The following is an 18,157-nucleotide window of genomic DNA, read 5'->3' as shown; positions in this document are numbered from 1 at the left end:
GTATAAGCAGTAAATGCAGTGTTACGGTCACAGGCTGTTTCTAAGCAACACGTGCATATAAACACACTTTGAGAACATACAGTGTAGTTTTGTGGGCAATGACGTGGCCTACCGTCTGAAAAGCAATAACACTGCATACATTTTTAATAAATAACCATGTTTTATTGATGAGTGCCAGAAACTGGAAATTTAGACCAAGTTTTACTCAGTTTTAACTGTGGCCACATTCAGACGATTTTTTTATTATTGGTTCTTGTTTGCGAAGGACAAAATCCAAAGTCATAGACGAATGTGTGCCTTAATGCCTTTTGATTATCTTGAAAGCATAATCATGAAAAGATTAACAAAGCCACAGCTCTCTCTTACATTACAAGCACGAGAAGCAAAAAAGAACACGCAAAAGATTCATACTTTAAAAAAAGAACAAGAAACAACAGACAAACGTAACACTGTCCCTGTTTCATTTTCTTAGAGGTTTGTTCTTTTCCTTCTTTTCATTTATTTTGCATCAGATATTGTAAACATGGGTTAAATAAACAAATTACTTCTGGTTTAGATGCTTAAAAGCAGTAATGAAAACAGCTTTTTACAAAGTGTCCAGCAGGTGTAATCATATATAATAAGTAAAGAAAAAAAAAGAAGGCTTTTTTTCATACAAAACAATCATGTAGACACAGGTACTGTAAACAAGGAGAGGGATTATCTCTGCGTATCTATGATACTGCTTTTTTTTTTTTTTTTTTTGCCAGGGGAAGAACCTAAGCAAGACATGTTCAAGGAAGTAATTGTGTAAGTAATTGAAGGTTGAGTAAAAGGGGCTGTGCTTTTGTAGCGTGGGCGGCAATGAAAACTCCAGACATCAGCACTATCATTTCAGGGGGGTGATAAAGAAGGGCATATATAAAAGAATAATATGATTTAGAGGAATGACAGATCCTATTAACGTAATTGACTCTCCTAAACACAGGGATTACACATTAATATGAATTCAGTAAAATATTAATTGAGCATTTGAGTTACATTTTATCATGTAATCCCAATTCAGATTTAATAAAAAATGGAATATGTTGAAGTCTCTATAGTTACTGGTCTTCTTTGATGCCTTAATAAATAGTTCCTTTTGCCACTGTTACATTAACAATAGACATGATAATAATGTTTCTTTTAAGAGGAAATGTTCTACTGTGAGGCTGACCTGACAATTATTTACTGATAAGTTCACCCTTTCTCCCCCTTTCCTCTCTCCTCCCTCGTTCTCCACAACATCAAACTGCACTCCCACCTGCCTGTTCCTTTATCATTCCCACAGCTTTCCATCCTGATTCAAACCCATAGAAGCATGCCGTGCGGTGTGGTGAAGTCCTTTCTGGTGAGCCTGTCTCGGAGGAAGCCCCTGGAGCCAGATGGGGAGCAGTCCACGTTTAACCGATGCCTGACCACTCTGGACCTGGTGGCCCTTGGTGTGGGCAGCACCCTGGGGGCCGGGGTCTACGTCCTCTCCGGAGAGGTGGCCAGAGACACTGCTGGACCCAGCATCATCATCTCCTTCTTCATCGCCGCCATGGCATCCATATTCGCCGGGCTGTGCTATGCAGAGTTTGGCTCGCGGGTTCCCAAAACAGGCTCAGCATACCTCTACAGCTATGTGACTGTTGGAGAGCTGCTGGCTTTTATCACTGGCTGGAATCTATTACTCTCCTACATCATAGGCAAGTGTGATACACAGGATTTGTTTCATACATTATCAATTACAATATATGATCATGTATATTATTCAGTGATGTAGGTTTTTTCTCCTCTTATAATAGTTGTTATGAAAAGGTTGCCAACAATGTACAGAAAACAACTAACTTTAAGTGAATCTCTGTCTTTCTATTAATCCCTGGCTCAAATTTGTGATTTTTCCTCTCCTAAACAGATATTTCCCTCTTATGAAACATGTTTGGCTCACTGAGAACCCATAAATGATCAACCATCAACATGAGACTCTTAAACACTCTGTGACCTTTCACATGTTCCACAGGCTTTTCTTAAATTATTTATGGCCATACACCAGCATTATGGCTTGAAATAACTGAGTCATGAAGTGTAAAAGACGCAGAGAGCAACTATTACCATTTTTATTTTCGGTTTATGACTACAGTTAAATTGTGGCTAAATTAATTTATTGCATCTTTCTCCCACTATCTGCTCAGGGACATCTAGTGTTGCACTGGCATGGAGTGGGACATTTGATGACCTTATAGGGGGCCACATATCCAAATACTTAGAAGAACACGCAGCCATGGGCCTACCTGGCCTCGCACCTTACCCAGATGTCTTTGCTGCTGCTCTCGTCATGATACTGTCAGGTAAAAATGATGAAATTGGTGTCGTTTTGCTGGCGGCAGAAATGCATACAAACAAAAATAACATTCACCATGTTTCCCATTAAGGTGTGCTGGCATTTGGAGTGAAAGAGTCAACAACAATCAACAAAATCTTCACAGCAGTCAATATCGTGGTGCTGCTGTTTGTGGCCATCTCTGGCTTTATCAAGGGGGACATTTCCAACTGGAGAATCAGTGAAGAGGCTCTGATAAATGCCACAGCAGAATTCCAGTAAGGTTAAAGAGTAATATAAGCCTGTCTGTGTTTGGGTGTGTGCAGTAGCATTGTTCTCCTGATTATCTCACTGTAAATAAACCCCAAATAATGCTCTCTCCCCACTGCAGAAACTTGAGCTCTACTGCCAATGTGACAAGTGTGTATGGAGTGGGTGGATTTTTCCCTTATGGCTTAAGCGGAACGGTGGCCGGAGCTGCAACATGTTTCTACGCTTTTGTTGGATTTGACTGCATCGCTACAACAGGTAAGAGGGTCGAAGATCAAATACAACTGTCACATTGTAATACTGTATGTACAGTGACAAAGCAGAAATGTGTGCCAAACGTTGCAGTGTAGCAACAGATTTCAACAGGTTAGCTGTACTGTTGCTGAAATATGATACAATTGTAAAGATTTTACGATTCCTTTTCTAGAGCTTTGATCCATATCTTGTGGCCATCATCTGATGGAGTTTGCTCACTTATCTCGGAGATGGTTCAGCTGTTATCATGTGACCTGATAACAACTGAACCATCTATGATACAAATTCCATCGGATGACGGTTATCAATCAATTAATCAATTTTTATTTGACAGTAACACAGTAAAATGTTACCCAATCAGCTTTTTTAATGATGTGGCTAAAAGTGCCAGTTGCATCAATTGCCTTAAATTCCAAACCTGAGTTTGTCCCTTATGCTAAATATTTACCTAAACTCAGCATATAGGATTTACTGTCATAATACAGCACATGTGCGCTTCAGTTACCATGGTTTAGCTTCACTTACATCACCATCCTTTTATGTTACTTGACAGCGTTACAGTCGGTGTTGGCTAGCTATAACTGAACTGAATATGAGAATGTTGAAAATTATGGTAGGCACAAGCACATAATCCAAAGTAAATTTAACTTAAGGTCTGGTTCAAGTTTTGTAGAGATTTTGAAGATAGACTGATGGTAAAATATATTCTCTAGAACAAGTTGCGCATTGTTCAGTGTCCAGTGGGTTTTTCCTGTAAAATGCAAAATGCGTGTTGATTTCCTCCTCTTCAATAACCATAAATTCAGCAATTGTCTTATGTTTCACAATTTTCTTTCACTTTTAAGAGACTGGTATGGGTCCCTTAAAAAAATTCTCAGGAAAATAGTTACTAAGCACCTTAAGTATTGGGGCAAACACTTAAGATCAAAAGGTTATTTTTTCCCTTACAACATCCTAAGGAAATCCTTATGGTGATTTTACGCAAGTCATTTCTTTCTAAGGGATCCATAGATGAAAATTTAAGGGCAGCCGTATTCAAAGTGGTTTTATGCAACCGGATACTGCACATTTTCCAATAAGTAAGTAAGTAAGTAATTTATTTGACATAGCACCTTTCACAGACAGAGTCACAAAGTGCTTCACACAAAAGACATTTGATTAAAAAACATTAAAATCCAAAACAGAAAATAAACAAGCAACAATAAATGCAGTTTGAGTGAGGGTTTAAAAAACCCCAAAATTACAAACATGAGACAAAAGCCATTTGGAACAAGTATGTTTTCAAATGCTTTCTAAAAGCGTCAACCGAGATTGCAGAACGTAAGTTAACAGGAAGAGCGTTCCACAAGGTCGGAGCTACCACTTCGAAAGAACGGTCACCTTTAGTCTTTAAACGAGTGCGAGGGACCATCAGTAGTCCCTGGTTAGAGAACCTGAGTGACCTGGTAGTGATGTACGGCTGGAGCAGGTCAGAGATATAAACAGGCGCCTGGCCATGCAATGCTTTATATGTCAGAACTAGAACCTTAAATTGGATCCTGAACTTTATTGGAAGCCAATGTAACATGGATAACACAGGAGTGATGTGTGACATTCTGTTAGACCTGGTCAACAGCCTAGCAGCAGAATTTTGCACTAGTTGAATACGTTCTTGGGATGACTTGCTAAGACAGGTGAAAATAGAGTTACAATAATCAAGTCGTGATGAAACAAAACCATGAATGATCATCTCAAGTTCCCCTTGTGATACCATGGTCCTGAGTTTAGCAATGTTTCTCAGTTAGAAGAAACATGTACGGGACAGAGACCTGGCATGTTGTTCAAGATCAAATATAACACCAAGGTTTCTAAGATTGGACTGTACCACTGAAGAAAGGGACCCCAGAAGATTAATAACTTTGGAGGCTGTAGTATCCGGAGCAACAATAAGGACTTCGGTCTTAGCCTCATTAAGCTGCAAGAAATTGTTTGCCAACCAATAGATGCTAACATCAGGTTTAGCTAGCATGGCTGTATTAAGATCATGCCTACATAACGTTATTACAGACATAGTGATTACATCGCCCTAGTTCTCTCTTATGATACATCCGAGGGCTGTATGCTGTAAAGCTTGTAACGTGGATGAGAGATGAAGCCATGGATGAGCTCTGTTCACGAAACTGCAGGCTAACTGCTAGCTAGCTAGTAGCACGACATAAGTATTAAATGTCCTTGGTTGTCTAAATACATCTATCGTTTATTTAGCTAAGCATGTAAACGACCGGGAACAACGAACACACAGTGTTTAACGTTAGTTAAACGGCGTGTTCCTGAGTTCGCCAGAGAGACGCTCATGAACGAGCATGTTGCTAAGACAACACAAACAAATTGTTGTTAGTGCGCGTGTCCATCGTGACGTCATGGGCCAAGAATGCGGAAGAGCCGAGCTCCATGTTGTCTTAATGCGCTTTTGAGCACTCTCATTGGAACGTACGGGGCTTCCCGCCGATCACTGTATCCAGTTCTCTTAATACATCCATGGTGTGAAGACGCCAAAAGCCTTGTGCAGGCCTTCATCACTGACGAAAAACAAATGCGGATGCGCACAAATCATCTTGAACCTGACGACGACGCCACATAAAATTACCCCACCCCCACCCCCCACATACACATTTTCAGTTAGTGTAGCTAAAACCCTGCTATCGTAATAGAACCATAGTAAATACAATGTTAAGCACTTTTATCACATTTAAACACGCAACGTATATTTTTACCTCTAACGTTAACGTACAGTTGATAAATATAAGGAAAAAATGCTAAATTACTTGCTAGCTAACGTTAGCTAGCAAGTAAATTCCATTAATCCACATGTAAGCACATCGACTGCATCACACCCCACTTAACGTTAAAACATGGTTTAACAAACAGCCTTTATAAATTGATAAATGTGGTTCTTACCTTTTAAACAGAATATCCCAATCCCACACAGTTTTCTTCTGGGTGCTTAGCTAGCTAGCAGAGTTCACTGCCACCGTAAGTGAAGACAAATATCCTGCTCGTCAATGAATGAGCGCGAAAAAAACAGATGTGGAAAGTAACTCAAAATGAGTGTATGCTCCTAACTCCTTGAAATGACGCCCCCCACAGAGCTTTTTCAGCACTGTAAGTGTTAAAGTTCCCATATTATGAAAATAACACTTTTTCTGGGATTTGGCGTGTTTGTGTCTCTGGTGCTTCCACACACATACAAACTTTGAAAAAAATCCATCCATGCTGTTTTGAGTGAGATCCGGTTTCTGAATGTGTCCTGCCTTCAGTCTCCTAGTGAGCTGTTCAAAATCGGCTCGGACTATGACGTCCCATTCCGAAATGAGCTGACTAACCACAACCGTTAGCTCGTAGCGTTAGCGTAAGCATGCTAACGCTAATGCTAACGCTAGCATGCTACGTCGTTCTCAATAGCAAAGCACTGCTACAACACACAAATTCACCATAATCTACAAAAGAACTACTTACATGTGCGCCCTCATTTAGAAGTCTCCCAACTAATCCTGCCTTGTAACTGACCAAAGTTGGAGAAACAGGCTTTATTTTACTGTCTCTAGAGTTAGCTAGCTGACATGCTCTACATCTGAGCTACTGAGCATGTGCGAGTGCAATCAAAGATAGTACAGAAGAAGAAGATGAAATGAGGTCTCACTCTGTAGCTAAAACAGAAACCAGGTGAAAAGAGGATCTGCAGCAGTGAGAGAGAGCTGTGCAGTACAACAAAAATATGGTGTTTTTTGAAAATTAAACCATGTAAACCTATTCTGGTACAACCTTAAAATACAGTTATGAACCTGAAAATGAGCATAATATGGGCGCTTTAAAATAACACACAAATCAACACCCATTCACTCGGAATAATTTACACTGGGAATTTAACTCAAATTAACACTAGATTACAGGTTTTGTCACATTTGTGGGATATTCCTCTCTTATTTCATGTAACCCTAAACAGCTGAAAGAGGAATATCATTAAAAGTGTCACTGACTTTTGTTTTTTTTCCATCATAGGTGAGGAGGTGAAGAACCCCCAGAAGGCCATCCCTCTGGGCATTGTGGCATCACTACTTATCTGTTTCCTGGCCTACTTTGCGGTTTCTGCTGCTCTCACCCTGATGATGCCCTACTACTTGCTCAATAAAAAAAGCCCCTTGCCAGTGGCCTTTGATTACATCGGCTGGGGTCCTGCCAAATATGCTGTGGCTGTGGGATCACTGTGTGCCCTGTCCACCAGGTAAGAAACCACTGGTAGTACAGTTGTGGTCATGGGATGTGACTGTCATTGGAGAAAACCTGTGGGCTAAAGATATTTAACTTTTAGCCACGCTAGCAGCAGTTGAATACACGCAAACAATGAACCATACAAAATAACCAATAGTAGGGGAAAAAGAAAAGGACAAGGTGTCAAAGCTCAACTTGAATTGAAAGCCAATTAGGCTAATAGTAGTGTGTCAGCAAGGACTTGAATGTTTCAACGGTCCGAGCTGTTCTGACATGAATAGGTAAACTATTCCAGAGGTTTGGAGCAGCCATTGCAAAGGCTCAGTCAACTTTGTTTTTTAACTTGGATCTGGGCACATCGAGGAGCATCCGATCGGAAGACCTCAGTGCTTTGACAGGTGTGTGGACAAGTAAAAGCTTTGATAAATAAGAAGGCAACAACCCATTTAAAATCTTAAAAACAAGCAATACAATTTTAAAATCAATTCTGAAGCCAGGACAGGAAGCCATTGGAACGTGGCCAAACAGGTGCAATGTGGTCACGCTTTTTGGTCCCGGTTAAAAGTCGAACTGCTGCGTTCTGGACTAACCCTAACCGACGAAGGTATGACTGATCCAATCCAACATATAAAGAGTCATAGTAGTCTTATCGAGATGTAAAAAATGCATGTATGACTCTTTCAAAGTCTTTGCATAGCAGCAGGGTCATTTGGTCGTTTCAACACCTTGGTCCAGACTGAAATATCTCAACAACTATTGGATGGATTGCCATTAACTTTAGTACAGACATTCATGGTCAGCAGACGACGTATCGTAATGACTTTGTTAATCGCCTGATTCTTTCGGACATTTGTGGTTTTGAGTGAAATGTCTACGTAACTAGATAGAATAGATTGCCATAAAATGTGATAAACATTATTTTCCATTCAGGATGAATTGTCATCGGATCAAAATTTCAATTTATCCAATACTTAGGTTTAAGACTTAAAGCTAGGGTTGGTAATGTTGAAAAGCTAGCAAGATTTAAATGTAGCATCTTCTTGGGGCTCCGTCTAATCCCTCCTCCTGCCCTCGGGGCTCCGACCCACACACACACACACAGACAGACGTGCCCGAACACCGCCGCGTCGCTGCTTCAGAGCGGAGAAAGCGGTCGAGTATGCACAATGTGGCAAGGAGGCATGTCATTGGTTCTTTCCAAGCGAGACCGCGATGCAGTGATTGTTAGGCGTACTTACCGCAAGACAGTGATTAGTGGGCCTTCTTAGAGCATCTACAGATGTCTTTTTCGCTCCTTTTTCAAAGCCCATAAGTTATTTATTGCTGTTGGGGTGTAAAGACCATTTCAAACAAGATATAAAAAAGTGTATATTGAAAAGAATTACCAACCCTGCTTTTAAAGACATACTATGTAACTTTTCCCTCTTCGGTCCCCCTACAGGTCTTATTGGAACTACAGCTCACGCAGCTGTAGTTCCAATAAGACCTGTAGGGGGACCGAAGAGGGAAAAGTTACATAGTATGTCTTTAATACCTGCAAAACTAATGACTTTCCAATCAGCAAAAAAAAAGCAAAAACCTGCCACTGATTTTGCTTAATGAAACTAATACAAAGCCAATGTGGTTTATTCCATGCATTTCAGTGGAACATCAACTGAATCCATTTAAAATCTTACTGTAATACTCTTCTACAATGTACTCTGCTGAAATATCAAAGTGTGCTCTGCAGCACTATTTACCCAGAAAATCAACTTCACACATAATCTGAATAGCATTCAAGGCTGCTACATGGTGTGCAGAGCCACCAGGTCACTTGATTGCTAACTTAGCGTAGCCCAAGACTAATATCAGCTATGATTCTTATAAAACGTGTCTGACAGAATGTAAAAGAAAGTCTGTGAGTTCAATGAAAAATATTTATTGTTAACTATAAACTGATAAACTATACATCCGGCAGATTTAAAACTAATTCTGTCATGGTCGGAGTTTTTACTGTTTTCTCAGATTAGACTGACACCAACGAAAGCTTCTGTTGGCAACGGCTGTAGCATTTGTTTCTAACAATTGGAGCGTGTAGCACCAGCGTGGCTGCCACAAGTTTGGTTTCCTTGTCTGACAAGGTGTTGCAACCCAGCTCCCATGCTGCAACAAAGAATCAAAAGTAATCAATCATAACTCACATGGTGTGTTGAAATGTCTGTAACAGTTAAAACCAAAAACACAGCTGTGGCGAGGGGAAGAGAGAACGCTCTGTGGAAAGGTGGTAAGCGTTTATGTCCGACCACACTGGGCCCAGGAGTGGATCATGAAGTTAACAACGCCCCTCTGCCTTGACCCGGATCCTACAAAACGAAGAGCAGCCAGCCAAACAGACACACCTAGTGGAGTGGAGGGGTTGTCACACAGGGTGAAACAAGACAAGAGATATATGATAAAAAGAGTGAATAATCACAAATATCAATTAAGTGTAGAAAAAAAGGAAAATCCAAGGCACTCTTCTTCAAAATAATTTAAAAAGCCTTTATTTTACTGGCTATTTCATAATAAGAAATGTAAAAGACATAGGGAGAAGCAACCCACAGATTTTCCTTTTTTTCTACACTTAATTGAATTCCCGACCTTCAAACATCTGACTGAACTTCCTGAGCACCCTGGACTTTTTTGTCTTTCAAATCACAAATATCAGTTTGGCATTAAGGTCACTGTATTGGGTCAAACAAGCTGACTTGTCTTTAATAGGAAGTATTCATTAATCAGGAAAGGGTAGGGCCTTATATAACCGTACATTAGCAAACACTTTGATCCTCCAGCCAAGGCTTCCTCCATGTCCCACGGTCCCGGTTTAAGCAAAAAGGTGACAGAGCCTTTTCTGTTGCTGGCCCTCAGCTGTGGAACCGACTGCCACCTGACATCCGAAATAACCCTTCAATTGTGATATTCAAAGCCAGGCTCAAAACTCACCTTTGGCCTTCCCGGCATTTTAATTGTCTTATCCTGCTATGTTTGTAATTAAGTGTTTGTCTTTCAATGTCGTTTTTAGCCTAAATCACTGATTTGTAAGTGTGTTTTATTTTTATTTTATCACCCTGTGGCTAATGCGCTATGTACAGCACTTTAGTCAGAGCAAGCTCTTTTTAAATGTGCTGTAGAAATAAACTTTACTTACTTACTTACTTACTTTCCTAAATGTCTTTATGTCATTGAGACAGAATTCCAACAAAGACATTTTGGGGTAGGATTAACAAATCTGCATAGAAATGTTGAAGGGAAAAATCTAAAAAGTTATTCTACATTAAAGAGAACGTATACTGTGCATTGACCTGTTTGCTTTTTGTTTTCCTGTTTTCCAGCCTGCTGGGTTCAATGTTCCCAATGCCCCGTGTGCTCTTCGCAATGGCAAGAGACGGCCTGCTTTTCCAACCCCTGACCAAAGTCACCGCAAAGGGCAGTCCTGCTATAGCTACAATATCGTCTGGAACTGTGTCAGGTACAGATGTTCCAGCTGTTCATCAGCTTCTATGTACATGTGTTGAGGTTTATGGACATAAAGTAACTCTGTGTTCCCTGGTTGTCATCTTTAGCCATCATGGCTCTACTGTTTGACCTGGAAGCCTTGGTGGAAATGATGTCCATCGGCACTCTGTTTGCTTACACACTCGTGGCCATATGCATCTTAATACTGAGGTATATTTATTTCATGTTTCTTCTCCCCCTGTGCTTTACCTAGAATACTGTGCAAAACTCAATGTATGGGACACATTTTTTTTTTCAATCAAGGTACCAAGAAGGTCCATCTAAAGACACAGACCTACAGAGCAGAGAACCAAACACCAAGTTTGGCTTCCTGAAGCCTCCGTCATCTCCCAATTCATCCACCTCAAGAACAGTCACAACAATGACTATAATCACTGGTACGCAAGGCAAACATAACTGAAGTACTTGTGGCTTTTTATTTCTTAAAGGTCCCATGGCATGAAAATTTCACTTTATGAGTTTTTTTAACATTAATATGAGTTCCCCCAGCCTGCCTATGGTCCCCCAGTGGCTAGAAATGGTGATAGGTGTAAACCGAGCCCTGGGTATCCTGCTCTGCCTTTGAGAAAGGGAAAGCTCAGATGGGCCGATCGGGAATCTTGCTCCTTATGAAGTCATAAGGAGCAAGGTTACCTCCCCTTTCTCTGCTTTGCCCGCCCAGAGAATTTGGCCCACCCATGAGAAAGAGAGAGACATCATGGCTTGCAAACAAGCAAAGTGGCAGTTGGTCAAGGCCACAACCCCACTACCTTGACCCCCCCCCCCTCCACCCGTCTCCTCCTCAATAGCTGCAGACACAGAAATGGCACGTCATAAGGAAAGCTCATTGTGGGACTGGCTCTAGTGGCTGTAATTCTGCACCAAGGCTGAATTTCGGGAAAGAGACTTCAGATACAGTATTTGGGGACCACTAAGGCCTATATAAAAGCATCCAAAAAGCAGCATGTCATGGGACCTTTAAGCACTCTAGCACCATTTGTTGACCACTAATTTACATCTTTTCTTTTCCTGCAGTTGCATTTATAGTCGCATTGTGTGTCACCCTGAATCAAGCCATGGATGCTCTGTCCCGTATGGAAGCATGGAGTCTGGCGGTTGTCTGCATCCTCGCCTTCATTGTGCTGCTCATCACGTTCCTCATCTGGAGGTACCCACAAAACAGCACCAAGGCATCTTTCATGGTGAGAATGTTTTCATGGTTTTTCTGAGAAAGTAGAGCCACATTTTGTGTGTATGTTCTCATAAACATCAACAAGAAAATCCTTTCACATCTTCTATTGTCTATTCACAGGTGCCCTTACTCCCTGCTCTGCCGTTACTGAGTACGTTCATCAACGTCTACCTAATGGTCCAGTTAGGTGGGGAAACATGGGTGCGATACGCTATTTGGATGCTAGTGGGTAAGAACATATTTCTGCTTGAAAGGTTTGCAGGGCTTTTATCGAGTTAGTTGCTGAACTGTAATAACCCCCCTCCCTCTTCTCTCTCCAGGGTTACTGATCTATTTTGGCTACGGTATCCGTTACAGTGTTCAGAGGAAGCGTCTCAAAGCCAACCAGATACAGATTCAAACCGTCAGCGACAAAATAGACAAGGACATCGTTAAAGAAGAAAAGTTCTGAGCTCTGCTGGAGTGGAGAGAAATAGATTGAGATGTTACACTGAGGAAGTGCAAGTGTGTAACCTGTTTTACATGCACCGACCGTTGCTAATCTGTTCCTTCGGCGTCAAACATCTGAGAGTGGAACGGGTGTTTAGTGTTGAAATGCAGTTTGTGGGCCGACTTGTTAACTTTATTCCACATTATGATGAAGAGTTTGTAGTATATCTAAAATATTCTAAATATTCTCGATGCCAACCTCAAACTGATGCCTGACATATTTTATGACCTGTATATGTTGCCTGTATCAATGTCAGAGCTCTGTCCTGGACACCTGTGTTTATAAAGAAAAAAGGCCTAGAGCTATTTTCTGTTGTTAATTTCTATTTTAAATAACAACTTTACACTTTTCATATCAATTGTGAAATGTAGAAATGTATTTTAATTTTATACAATTGTAATTATGATTATGAATAACAAGAGAATTGTTTTTTACCTATCAAAATATGGAGTAAGACTGTACAAAAGTACAATGTAGATACAGAAAATCTTGTGAAATGTCACATTGTTTTGCTCTTAGCCTGTTTAAAGTTTCACTTTATTAATTGTTCAAAGTGTAAATACGGAAACTGTACGTGTTTTATAATTATATATTGAAAATGTATTCCTAAATTAAAAAGAAAGAATCCAGTTTTTAAGATGACTACAATGTGGAGTTCATTTTCTGCAGGGTATGTTAATAAAAAGTCCTTTTCCACTCGTAATCTTTAATAGAGCACCAGAGCCGGCTCACTAACCAGAGTTCACTGAGAACAAAAGGACCTTTCACAGAAGCTTACCTGTGTGTCGTGGTCAAGATGGTGGCTTAGCTAGTCACTGAAAAGGAAGGGTTTACATTGTTCTCACTGGGTTCAGCATGCTATGGATTTAATTAAATGTACAAAACCTGAATTTATTTTCCTGTTTAGAAACATGTACTTTCAGAGATGAGAATTATTCAGTATAAAAATATTATCAATATTTCTATTTTTATTTTATGTTCTTCTCAGAGGACATTACAATCTGTGCTGCAGGTTATTGATTTAAGTTGAGGGATTTTCATGATAAAATAAAAATAATTATGCATTACACCAAACATACCAACTCATTAAAAGCAAAAGATAAATAGATGTAAAAATGATGAATCATAACTTAAATGTATAAAATAAGTTGTCTTTGTTTTACCACTGCAAAGACAATCAGTGAATGTCAGTGTGTGAACAGTCTTCGCCTGGGCTGCGTGGTGTGTTTTGGAAGGCCAGACACTTCCAGCAGCTAAGCAAACAGGCTGTGTGATTCCACACGCAGGGGCTTCTGTTACTGGACCCTCATTGGTCCGGACAGGCTTGAAAGCCTCCATTGAGCCAATCAGAAGGAATTTGGGGTACTAATGCCACTCTCAGGAGGAGGAATTTGTGTGATTCTGGTAAACAGCTGACCGCTCACTTTGCAGGCTCTGCCCTCCTCCTCTTCTCTCTGGTTTCTGCAGTACGTTCTCTGTGTTCAACTACATGAACTAACAATGCACAGACTTTAATTTTATTCCACTGATCAATCATGCCTTTGGTGAACTTGTCTGGATCAAAGGGGAGGCTTGTGCTTAGCGTTCTCCTTTTTTGTGCCGTAATCTTCGAGTTAGGTAAGTGACTTTATTCACTTGCTGAGCAGTTCTGTGAACATGTGTTCCTAGAATCACTAAAGAGGGGAGACTTCTGTTTCAGATTTCATGCTGCTTACCATGATACCATGGCCAACTTTTTCTTAGTTATTAACTACGTATTAGTCAATTCATATCGTCAAATATTTGCCTGCATCTTATGAACTATTAATACATCATGTGCTCTTTATGCTGTGTAGCTCATTGTCAAAAAGACGCCCAAGAACAGAGGACTACTCCAGGGAGGAAGCCCAAGCCAAGCCATCCCAAACTTGGGAAATCAACAAATAAAGGGCCCAGAGCTGTACCAGCCAAACCCAAAATCAAAGCTACGTCTGCACGGACCTTCCTCACACAGGTATTTCATCTAGGACACAAGAAGCTTGCTCAAGGAACATTCATTAAGCACAGAACAATGACTGCATCAGTGAATAACTGTGTGCTTTTATATCTGACACATACAGGTGTTTAACAAAGGGAAGTTTAAGAAGGTGGGAGAAACTATAAGTGTGCAGACAGGAGACACTCTGGAACTGAGGTGCAGGGGCAAACCTGTGCAGTGGAGCGTCCCCACGTACCTGGAGGAGGATGATGACGGGAGGCTCAGGTAAGCTCTATAAGCTGTCGATACATCTTTATAATGCTTGATGTACAATTTAATCTTCTAAATATAGAATCCAGTGTTTCCTTTAGGATTTTCTTTAGCAGTGAGTGCAGGTCCGAACCCCCCCCCCCTGTATTTTTTTAGTTATTATATAGGCCAACTTTGATCTTGACATATAGGCTAAGCATTCTGTAGCAAATAACAATAAACCCACTATTAATTACATTATCTTAATGCAGTGTAACTACTTCAGCAGGTACATAATGCACCTAAAATACAAACGTGAGCAAGGGCGTTGAGCTATCGCTATTATATCCAATCAACAGCCACGTGCAATTTAGCTAGCAGGTGAAGAACACAAACAACGAAAATCACCAGTTAACTTAATTTAAATTTGCAAGACCAGGCTTAAATGAACTGACAACAAAAGTTATACGACTTACAGTTCTCAAGGACGTAAACACACAATCTCAACTGGCTTATCATCCGGACAGCGTCTCTTTTTCCTTTCTCCCTTTTTCTGCCGAGTGACCGCGCTATTCTCCGACACGCACTCTAACAGTGCAGCCCTATTTCTGATACCGTGGGGGACAGAAATGTTGCCGTGGGGGGCCGCCACGGTCAAATCAACATTGAGGAAACACTGGAATCATACAATCTGTTGAAGAGTCGGTGTGTTCTTTGGCTGTTTCCTGTTTCGGCTGTGCAGGACTGTGCAACATGAGCGCTATGGCCTTCTGACATTAGTCAACACTACTGGTGCGGACACAGGGGAATACAGCTGTTACCCTATGTACTGTGAAGACACAGACTGCAGGAAGGAGTATGACAAAGCTGTAAAAGTCTTCGTCTTCTTTCCCGGTGCGGTGAATCAACTTTATTGATGCTTACATGTGCAATTCTCAAAGCCTTTTTTCATACTCACGTTATCTTATCGTCAGTCTTGCCATATCTTCTCACTGTACCAATCAGACCCACAGGAGCTATTTGTTCCGTCGTCTGAATACTACAAGGTGATTCAGCTGAGAACCAACTGGCCGACGCTCCTCCCCTGCCAGGTGACGTCGCCTGAGGCTAAAGTGACTCTGCACCGCGAGTTTCCACCAGCGGAGGTGGCGGTGGACGGGACTGAGATCTCCTTTAACGTCAAGAGGGGCTTCACCATTCATCGACCCCGGCCTTATCATGCTGGACCTTTGTACTGTGTCGCCAGCCTGGGCAACCTGAGGCAGAGCTCCACCAAGTACATGCTCATCTATGTTAACTGTGAGTGCTGCCACCAAGTCATCCTTTCCTTTAATTGCAAATTAATCTGTCGCCTATTACTGATCGGGGACAAAGCGTCTCCCAGCATGCATCAGACAGGAGGCCAGAGAAATGCTATGTACAAGTAGACAAATCAGCACAGGGCTGACAAATGTTCTTTTTTTTTGTGTACTTTACGTACTTTGGGGTTTTGACTGTTGACTGGTCAAAACAACCAACTGACATCTCAAATCCTTTCAAACCTTCCACATCGACTGACAAACTCTTTCAGGTCTCAGATCTTCACATTTTGAACAACTACCCAAAAAAGTATTTTCTCCAGATCCTCTGACCCCCACAACCTCCACTGCCCATTCTCAATTTACTTCACCTGTTTTCAGTGTTTTCCCTTCACTTCACGCCGACATCAGTTGATACATTTGAACTGGCAATCATTTATCTCAAGACTTTTACTTCAACTGACACTTCCAAGTCATTTTTTTACACTTCCACTGACATTTCAACTATTTTCTGCATCTTCATTTCAGCATTCAACTCCACTCAGCGCTTACACTTCAATTGATACTAATTTCATTCAGCACTTAGATTTTAAAATGGATAATTCTTTGCTGTTTCAGTATTTAAATTTTTTAAACATTTCAACAGCAAACTTTCAGCAGCAAATGTTCCTCAGACATTCTTGTTAATTGCAGCACTAGAAGTGAATATATGTATTAGTACTCTTGTTACTGCTCGAGGAGGGCATTGTAGACCTCCATATCTATGTGCATTTTTAAGATTGCAGGACAAAACCAGACTAAACAGGCATAACATGCAAACTCCACACAAAAAAATTGCCGGTCACAGACAAACTTTCATCATGCTGACTAATGCAAGTCACTGTTCAATTATTTCTTTGCTTACTTATCACTTAAACAGTCACTGAAATTCTGAAACATTTGCCATCAGACCCCATGGCTCCTCCTGCTCCAGTGATCCAGGCCTCGTCAGGCTCGGTGACTGTGGGGGGGGATCTGCGTGTCACCTGCTCTGCGGCGGGGGAACAGGACGTGCTCGTAGAGTTCAACTGGGAATACCCAGGACAGCAGGTCAGACAATATGGCATACTTACTAAAGTACTACTAAACTACACATTTGAGGTTGGTTGTGAGACAAAGTAAGTGAAGGATCTGTGTCCATTTTACCATGTCTTTTTAGCTAGTCTGTTATTAGTTAAGAGGCATCTAACCTATGGACTGCAGAGCATCCAGGCCTATAACCATCTATTAATGATTTATTAAGATATTAACTTATTATAAAGGGGTCCCTTTATCCCATGCTGTATGTGTTTAATGCAAACTGAACTGAGCGCCTGTACTGGTTGCAGATCGGGAGGCCTCTGAACACACAGGAGAGCATCACTCCAGTCGTCGGAGGCGCGGCTCGACAGCAGTCTCAGTCTGTCCTCCTGGTGGAAGAGGTGAGGGACGTGGACCAGGGAACATACACCTGCACCGCCCACAACCTGCTAGGAGCCACATCTGTGTCCACCACTGTTGCAGTGGTCCCCAAAGCCAAACCTAAGAAACCATGAATCATCAAAACTGGATGATATCACTGGAGTGGTGGAGATCAGGTGCAACACCGTCACAGTATTAAACAGTATTTTATCAGTCACATATGAAAATATAAAAATAACAAAAGATCTTCTTCTGTAGCTATGAGTAGTGGAAACACACTGCAGCATCACAATGATAACAGAGATGATGTTTAGATGAATGTATGTGAATTGTTGTGCATTAGATTTGTGTATTCAAAGCTTTATTGTTGCCTGTCTTTTTCTATGTATCTCTTATTGTGCATGCCCCCGCCTAACATGAGGGCATAGAAAATAAAATAAACTGTTGTGATGATATTATTATTATAAGGAAAATTGTTTATTTTTCTTTGAGTGAGGTATTGTATCAATAAATACATAGCTTGACATTTAATGTCTCAATATTGTGATATATTAAGTAATTATTTTCCAAAATAACGATCATTATTAATCTTAATTGCAGAATTTTGACATTGCAATAAAAGAGAAATTATGTTATACAAAGAAACAGAGAAAAAATGATGAGTGAATATTTTTGATCTTGACAAAAATGTAAGTCAGCTAGTGGACTAAATCAACAACAAAAATGACCTGAAACAATACTAATTATTTAAAATATTAAATAATCCTTTGTAATTTTTAAGCAAAAATGTTAAACATTTCCTCTTTCCATTTTTGTCATTTCATTAGTTTTAGTAATATGAATATCTTTGGGTTTCTCACTGTTGGTCAGTCAAAACAAGACATTTGATGACATGTTGAGCTTTAGGAAATTGTGGTGTACA

At 40.6% G+C, this 18,157-nt stretch overlaps 2 protein-coding genes across 2 annotated transcripts; both read left to right on the top strand.

Annotated features, from left to right (window-relative positions):
* Nucleotides 1-1,339: 1,339 nt before the first annotated feature.
* LOC114562517 (cationic amino acid transporter 2) lies at nt 1,340-12,553 on the top strand. Its single transcript, XM_028588929.1, has 11 exons — nt 1,340-1,709; nt 2,196-2,351; nt 2,436-2,601; nt 2,715-2,851; nt 6,887-7,109; nt 10,447-10,583; nt 10,678-10,780; nt 10,874-11,007; nt 11,645-11,811; nt 11,922-12,030; nt 12,122-12,553. Exons 1-11 carry the CDS (start codon nt 1,340-1,342, stop codon nt 12,250-12,252), a joined length of 1,833 nt encoding a protein of 610 aa, XP_028444730.1. The 3' UTR covers nt 12,253-12,553.
* A 1,158-nt stretch (nt 12,554-13,711) lies between these two features.
* LOC114563067 (platelet-derived growth factor receptor-like protein) lies at nt 13,712-17,693 on the top strand. The gene is made up of 7 exons (XM_028589846.1): nt 13,712-13,908; nt 14,127-14,284; nt 14,391-14,533; nt 15,240-15,391; nt 15,503-15,796; nt 16,745-16,884; nt 17,163-17,693. Exons 1-7 carry the CDS (start codon nt 13,827-13,829, stop codon nt 17,367-17,369), a joined length of 1,176 nt encoding a protein of 391 aa, XP_028445647.1. The 5' UTR covers nt 13,712-13,826; the 3' UTR covers nt 17,370-17,693.
* Nucleotides 17,694-18,157: the final 464 nt, after the last annotated feature.

Source organism: Perca flavescens, chromosome 10 (assembly GCF_004354835.1).
Source record: "Perca flavescens isolate YP-PL-M2 chromosome 10, PFLA_1.0, whole genome shotgun sequence".
Lineage (NCBI taxonomy): Eukaryota > Metazoa > Chordata > Actinopteri > Perciformes > Percidae > Perca > Perca flavescens.
This window is presented reverse-complemented; position numbering and strand designations above follow the sequence as displayed.

Bases quoted from the DNA above. Each gene is read 5' to 3' on its own strand.
- LOC114562517 (XM_028588929.1), top strand. From the start codon at position 1,340: ATGCCGTGCGGTGTGGTGAAGTCCTTTCTGGTGAGCCTGTCTCGGAGG. The intron at 2,852-6,886 runs GTAAGAGGGTCG...TTTCCATCATAG, and splicing joins TGACTGCATCGCTACAACAG to GTGAGGAGGTGAAGAACCCC. The intron at 10,781-10,873 runs GTATATTTATTT...TTTTCAATCAAG, and splicing joins ATATGCATCTTAATACTGAG to GTACCAAGAAGGTCCATCTA.
- LOC114563067 (XM_028589846.1), top strand. From the start codon at position 13,827: ATGCCTTTGGTGAACTTGTCTGGATCAAAGGGGAGGCTTGTGCTTAGC. The intron at 13,909-14,126 runs GTAAGTGACTTT...TATGCTGTGTAG, and splicing joins TGCCGTAATCTTCGAGTTAG to CTCATTGTCAAAAAGACGCC. The intron at 15,392-15,502 runs GTGCGGTGAATC...TGTACCAATCAG, and splicing joins AGTCTTCGTCTTCTTTCCCG to ACCCACAGGAGCTATTTGTT.